This window comes from Penaeus vannamei, chromosome 15 (genome assembly GCF_042767895.1).
Source record: "Penaeus vannamei isolate JL-2024 chromosome 15, ASM4276789v1, whole genome shotgun sequence".
Classification (NCBI taxonomy): domain Eukaryota; kingdom Metazoa; phylum Arthropoda; class Malacostraca; order Decapoda; family Penaeidae; genus Penaeus; species Penaeus vannamei.
Genome location: NC_091563.1, coordinates 37,367,731 through 37,375,230, shown reverse-complemented (window position 1 = coordinate 37,375,230; position 7,500 = coordinate 37,367,731). Strand labels below are relative to the sequence as shown.

The following is a 7,500-nucleotide window of genomic DNA, read 5'->3' as shown; positions in this document are numbered from 1 at the left end:
TGATTCGTCAGGATTAGGAGTATGATGTAAGAGAGAGGAGGAGGAGAAGGAGGTGGAGGAAAGGTGGGGAGGGAGGGGAGTCTTCAAAAGAAAGATGGGTATTTCCTCTTAAGGTTTAAAAGAAGAGGGTATTCCATTTCAGATTCTGTTGTTATATTTCTATACTCTTCTTTGATTATTATTATTATATATATTGTGTAAACCTGTCATAGCTGTTCAGTCGAGATGAGTTCATGAAGTTGTTTTCTCTCCCTTCCCTGCCCTTTGCCCCCTTCCTTCCCTCTTTTCACCTCCTCCGTCCCTCGCCCCTTCCCTCCTTCTTCCTCTTCATTCCACCTCCTCTTGCCCCTTCCCCGTCCCCCATCTTCTCCCTCCTTCCTCCTTCCTACTGCCCCCGCCCCCCCACCTCCTCCTTCCTCCCTCCACCTCCTCCTTCCTCCCTCCGCCTCCTCCTTCCTCCCTCCACCTCCTCCTTTCTCCCTTCCCCGCCCCTCGCCCCCCCTCCTTCCTCCCTCCATCTCCTCCTTTCTCCCTCCACCTCCTCCTTCCTCCCTTCCCCGCCCCTCGCCCTTTCCTTCCTCCCTCCACCCCCTCCTTCCTCCCTCCACCTCCTCCTTTCTCCCTCCACTTCCTCCTTCCTCCCTCCACCTCCTCCTTCCTACTGCCCCCGCCCCTCGCCCCCCCTCCTTCCTCCCTCCATCTCCTCCTTTCTCTCTCCATCTCCTCCTTTCTCCCTTCTCCGCCTCCTCCTCCCTACTGCCCCCGCCCCCGCCCCCGCCCCCTTCCCCCGTGCAGGCCATATCTACACCACCACCCTGCAGCGACTCCAGAGATACCCAGTCATGTTGACGCCCGACACGGAGACTCGGCGCGTTGTAGGAGGTCAGGATTCTCTCTTCATGTGTTCATGTGCTGCCCCTCTCCCCCCCTCCCCCCCTTCTGCCGCCGCCCCCCCTATCCTTCAACCCCCCCCTCCCCCTCCCAATTCTCAGTGTCGCCCCCCTCCCCCCCGCCGCCGCTATCCTAAGAGCTTTCCATGTAACGTGCATCGGCGGGAGCTTTCCGTGAGCTCTGTGGGCGCGACGTCCCCTGCGTAACGCCCCTTGGTGTCCCTGGCTCCCCCCGGTGGATGTGGGTTCTCGAGGGCGTGGGAGGAATCGGAGCTCGGTTGCCGTGTACCCCTGAGAGCATGGCTGGAATCTGAACGGAGGATTGTGAACTGTTGTGACCTTCATTCCCATTCCCTATATGTGTCTGTGTCGATGATTTATGGAAATGAAGTCTGTGAACTTGTTTTTTTTTATTCGTTACCTGCATGTTAATGGCGAAATGATGGTATTTTATCATGTTTATTTTTTTTTTTTATTATTTATTTTTTTTTGCATATTTTCTTCTGCATGAGTAAGAAAAAAGAAAGTAATTGGATCCCTTTTAGATAAATGTTTGTTACCTACTGAGTGGTTATGATGTCGCATGATCTGTTTTTTTCTGTCTGTCAGTTAATGATCTAAGATTAAGGTCAAAAACACTTTCGAAGGTTCAGGAACCCACTGAAGGATCCGGCGCGTCTCGAAAGCCAACTTCACACGTGTCCCTGTCTGAGATAGTGTCAAAGGCGGACTGTAATAAGATTCACATGTCCTTCTTTAAGTCTTCAAAGTGCAAGAGCTTTTTGATCGCCCGCAGTCAAAAAACGGCCGCGCTTTGATGAGGATTATTTTTTTCACTTGATTATGCTAGTTTTTGAGTCGAGTTAATTTTTCCCGCTTTTTTTTGGACTGTCTAGGGACCATATGCCACTAACTAACGATTAATAATACATTCCCACCCGTTTTGAAATAAAAATGTAAATTGTTTTACGTCATTCCCCCGAGAATAAAAAAAAAATAGACCATGAAATAAAAGTATGATTCGACAGTTTCCAATTTCGGAGAATGTTCTAGTCATTTTATGCGATCGATGCGTAAATCATCTTGGCGGCTGAATATTTTATGAGCACAGCGAGGAGAGAGACAGAATAGGGGGGGAAAGGGTAAGCGGAAGCGAGAAGGGCTAAAGAGAGAGAGCATTGTAAAAGGGGAATTCAATTCTCCTCGCGCTTCACCCGCTACGAGCGCGGGAAAAGAGAAATAAATTGTATAAGGGAATTGAACTCTCTTCGCGATCCACCTGCCGCGGTATTCTGGCGCTTATGACTCACTCCCTCTATTTACATCGCGTTCGATTGTGCAGTGTAATGCCGGCGCGAAGGGGCTTCAGTTCGCGGAGATTTCATTCGGATTTCTTGACTGTAGACAAGCGTTTAGATGAATTTAATTCGGTATTGTGAAATTCATTTCTATTTACTATGTTTTGATGCGTGTAACGATGCTCTTCAGAACATGTAAACGAGAGTTAAGAGAGTATTTGTATTCAGTCTACCCTATTATCACCTTGACTTTCCCCGTTAAGTGTACAATTCCCTTTGTTATCCCACTTTTTAATGCGAAAAAGAAACTTCAAGATCTGTAATAAACTTGCATATAAGCTCTCAAGGCATCACCTAAGTGAACTTATCCCAACTACAGCTGTGACTCGCGCTCCGATGTTCTCCAGCCCTGAACTATGGCTCGCAATCAATGAATTAAATAATTTTCCCTTGTCAAAACATTCCAACCAGTGCGTTGGTCTAGAGATTGTGGGTCTGACAGCCACGCGAACGCCGTAATTTTGAAACGTCGCCGATCTAACCGTCCGCGTGCTGACATGGGAGCGCTTGGTGAGGTATTTTAAAATCTTCTTGTACCTAAATATAACCGTAATCAGTGTGCTTATATTTATGCTTGGGAGAACAATGACATAATGAACAATGGCCGAAAGAAATAATGATAATCAGGGAGCCAGATCTCTTAACGAATCCGGGAGACTTAGAACAAGGCGTTCACTCAGCTTGTCTAATCCACACTCGGTCAAAGTCCCACGGTAATGAGTGAATACAAAAGGGAATATTTATACAGCGGTGCGTCAGCTGAGGTATATCGTTAGGGTGGAACTTCTCCGGAATCCTACGATAATATTAACGAAAGAAATGGGTGAAGTACCTGGAGTTTCAGCTGATATCACATTTAACCGTTTTAACATCTTTATCGTCTTCTGGAAATCGAACACAAGGGTAGATAGTTGCTAACCCAGATTGCGAAACAGCGTAAAGAAAGAAATGGGTGAAGTACCTGGAGTTTGAGGTTAGATATCACATTTAAGAGTTTTAACATCATCATCGTCAGCTGAGATATATCGATAGGGTGGAACTTCGGAATCCTACGATAATATTAACGAAAGAAATGGGTGAAGTACCTGGAGTTTCAGCTTAGATATCACATTTAACCGTTTTAACATCTTTATCGTCTTCTGGAAATCGAACACAAGGGTAGATAGTAGCGTCACCTTAACCCAGATTGCGAAACAGCGTAAAAAAAAAAAGAATATTAAAGTAAGAAATGGGTGAAGTACCTGGAGTTTGGGGTTAGATATCACATTTAAGAGTTTTAACATCAACATCGTCAGCTGAGATATATCGATAGGGTGGAACTTCGGAATCCTGCGAGAATATTAAAGAATAATGGGTGAAGTACCTGGAGTTTCAGCTTAGATATCACATTTAAGAGTTTTAACATCTTTATCGTCTTCTGTAAATCGAACACAAGGGTAGATAGTAGTGTCACCCTAGCCCAGATTGCGAAACAGCGTAAAAAAAAAGAATATTAAAGGAAGAAATGGGTGAAGTACCTAGAGTTTGGGGTTAGATATCACATTTAAGAGTTTTAACATCAACATCGTCAGCTGAGATATATCGATAGGGTGGAACTTCTCGGGAATCCTACGAGAATTTGAATGAAAGAAATATGGTGAAGTACCTGGAGCTTGAGTTTATATATCACATTTAAGAGTTTTAACATCAGTATCATCGACATCTGCAAATCGAACACAAGAGTAGATAGTAGCGTCACCTTAACCCAGATTGCGACACAGCGTAAACCGCAATTTTTCACGCCTAAATCGGCCCTCCGTTTTCCGATACAGTCAGGGCGGACATTCGGGTCGGAAGGATTTCTCGGTCGAGTCGTGTCGAGAATTCCAGTGTTAATGTTTGATGAAATCGACGCATGCTGTCGATAGAAGTTTTGGTCACGTGGATGTTGGATAATCCGAGTTATCAAACTGCCTTCCTGAGCCCTTGTCAGACTGATCTTTGTGTTGACAAATGAATTTAAAAAAAGTGAATTTTGATTGTTCCTGTTATTTTTAAGCGGGAAAAAATTCAAACGGCCTACCGAATTCATGCGATTTAATGTTTAAATTAATAAATAAAAAGTATGCGTGAGGGAAGGCGTGTTTCACTGATTAAAGAAATTTGTGTTAAAGAAAATCATGCGATATAAAAGATGAGTTAATAATGAAGACAGAGAGACGCGATTTGATAAAAAGAATAAGTGCATTAAGATAACTGCGGTGCCAAAAGAATGAAGAGGATAAGAGACCGAGAGAGAGAAAAAGAAGAAAACGAGACGAAGAGAATGATGAAATGATTAGTTACATAAAACAAATAGAAAAAAAACGGAGATCCAGACGGGATTATACGTATAACGAAGGTTTCTTCTTTTCCTTCCTCTTCCCCTCTTCCAAAAAAAAAAAAGGAAGAGGGGAAGTGAATGCGAGAGAAAGAAAAAAAGAAAAGAAAACGAGACGAAGAGGAGGAAATAATTAGTTACATAAAAGAAGTAGGAATAAAAAGAAAAACGGAAACCTGGATCTCGAAATACAGTGAAAGGAATCATTTCAACAGTGAGTATGCTTAACGACAAAGCTTTCCGGTAATACTACTAAGCCTGCTAAGTGAAAAATAATAATGTTCATGATAATTGAAAAGATCATATTTAAGTGATAATAATAAGATAATAAAGTTCATGTTCATTCCAAAAAGATAAATATTCAAGTGAAAGATAACAATATTCATGTCCATTAAAAAAAAATAGTATTATATGATCTAAGTCTGTGGATGTGATGCACCGAGTGTAATGTATACTGTTTATAAGGACCTCTCCAAAACCGTTCTTACCAAATACAAAAGAGCTTGAGCTTGGAGTGCCGGTCAAATAAACAACAGATCTGGCGCCTGAAGCTAGACACATGGTCATTAAACCTTCATGAGGGACGGCAGCAGAGAAGGGGGTTCAGGTTCACATTTCTGACGATCGGGAGTGAATTTTCTGTCGTAAGGGTTTAGTGCAATATGGGATACTTAGGAAATAAAGTACCGTATTTAGTAAAGTTATTCGTATCATCCTGTATTTGTACATTTCACGATTAGAATACGATAAAGATGGAACGTTTTCGTTTTCTTTTTCTTTTTTTTAATTATTATTATTATTTTTTTTTTGCGATAAATCACGTTCATGCAAAAAATTACTGACACTTAGAAGATTATTTTTGTCATATCTGTTTCGCAAGTCCAGGTATCAAAAATATATTTTCTTATTAACTTTACGTTTGTATTGTTTTCGCAATGTGATAAGGTCTCATAGTCGTATTAATAAGGTGTAATAGCAGGGGTTAAGATCAGAAGCAATAAAGATGATAAGGGTTGCATACTTTGCAATACTAATACCCTCGATTCTTCTGTCTTTGTATTCTCTCTCTCTCTCTCTCTCTCTCTCTCTCTTTCTTTCTCTCTCTCTCTCTCTCTCTCTCTCTCTCTCTCTCTCTCTCTCTCTCTCTCTCTCTCTCTCTCTCTCTCTCTCTCTCTCTCTCTCTCTCTCTCTCTCTCCCTCTCTCTCTCCCTCCCTCCCTCCCTCTCACAAACTCCTTCCGTCCGTTCCTCCTTCTCTTTCCATCTTTTTCTCTCTCTTCCTCATCCTCCCTCTTTCCATACAACACACTTCTCCCCTCACTCTCCCTTTCCTCCTTTCCTCCCCTCTCTCCTCATCCCTTCTCTATCTTCTATTAATTAGTCTCGGTCTCTCCTATTATTTTCCTGTTGCCACACACTCGTCTCCATTTTACTCATTATTCCCTAATTCCCTTTCTCTTTCGTTTGTGTTTATGTCTTTCATCATCACTGTAACGTTCATATGTGTGTTTTTGTGTATGTCTCTGTGTGTGTCTACGCGTGGTGTGTGTGTGTGTGTGTGTGTGTATGGAAGTGTGTATGCATGTACGTATATATGTATGTTTTTTTCTCATCTCTTTCTGCACCCTCAGTCCAACATAAATAAACCTGCACACATACATACAACTTCAACATGATTAAATACAACCTGCAATTGATAAAACAATACTGTAAAAATTAAATCTATTATTTAAAAAAATTAAGACACCCAAAAGATGCGAGGATAATGACCATCCACTCAGGAAAAGAACCTGGACGAGGATTTTTTTTAACGGTGCTTTAGATATTATTAAGGAAAATAAGGTGATGGATGCAACGCGAAAAATGGTGGTGGGTTTTTTCCCGCGGATTAAGGTTAGCTGTGCAGGAAGGTTAATATTCGCGGGACAGTTATGCAGTTTGGTAAACACAGCCGCTTGTAATCAGCTGTTTGCTTTTGTTTATATCTTTCCTCGCTGTGTGTACATGCGCTGTGCATTTATGTGCCTTGTATATTATACAGTATGGTACATGTACATACGGACACGCACAAGTACACGCACATATACTTACACATACGTAATGTACACACACTCACTCACACTCATACTCACTAACACTCATACTCACTAACACACACACACAAAACACACACACACACACACACACACAACCGATCAAACGCGCAGGCGCTTTGACAACGTCAAGACAAACAGTTTTGTGTTATTGATCCCAACTTTCACGGGAAACCTAACCATCTAATGTAATGTTATTTTCCTCTCTCTCCGCAGGTAAGTTGACACCCCTTGGCCGTCGCATCGTTCTTTTCCCTTCTTCCACGTGACCGGCTGACACATGTCGTAAGGTAACACGTGGCGGAAACGTTGATTAAGGTAGAGTTCTGTTGTTGTTGTTTGTTTTTTTTTGGTTTGTGTTTTTTTTTTTTTTAATCAGTGGAGTAAGTCAGGCGGTGTAGGCCTATTTTCCTACTTTCTAAGGTTACACGTGTTTTTTTTCCAGGATATTGTTTGGTCTTGGGACTAATAGATTTAGGTACATACGTAGACACACACACACACACACACACACACACACACACACACACACACACACACACACACACACACACACACACACACACACACACACACACACACACACACACACACACACACACACACACACACACACACACATATGAACGTTCCAGTGATGATGAAAGACATAAACACAAACGAAAGAGAAAGGGAATTAGAGAATAATGAGTAAAATGGAGAAAGGCCCACGCATACACACACACACACACACACACACACACACACACACACACACACACACACACACACACACACACACACACACACACACACACACAC

At 42.4% G+C, this 7,500-nt stretch overlaps 1 protein-coding gene across 7 annotated transcripts in view; it reads left to right on the top strand.

Moving 5' to 3' along the window:
- LOC113830309 (E3 ubiquitin-protein ligase RNF149-like) overlaps window positions 1-7,500 on the top strand; it is a 153,618-nt gene that overhangs the window by 91,755 nt on the left and 54,363 nt on the right. For 4 of the 7 annotated variants that reach the window (XM_070130719.1, XM_070130717.1, XM_070130716.1 and 1 more), the window contains exon 2: window positions 796-882. The exons of the other annotated variants lie outside the window; for them this stretch is intronic. In XM_070130719.1, coding sequence (XP_069986820.1) covers window positions 796-882 — 87 coding nt within the window. The remainder of the gene's footprint in view (window positions 1-795; window positions 883-7,500) is intronic. 7 annotated transcript variants of the gene reach the window in all.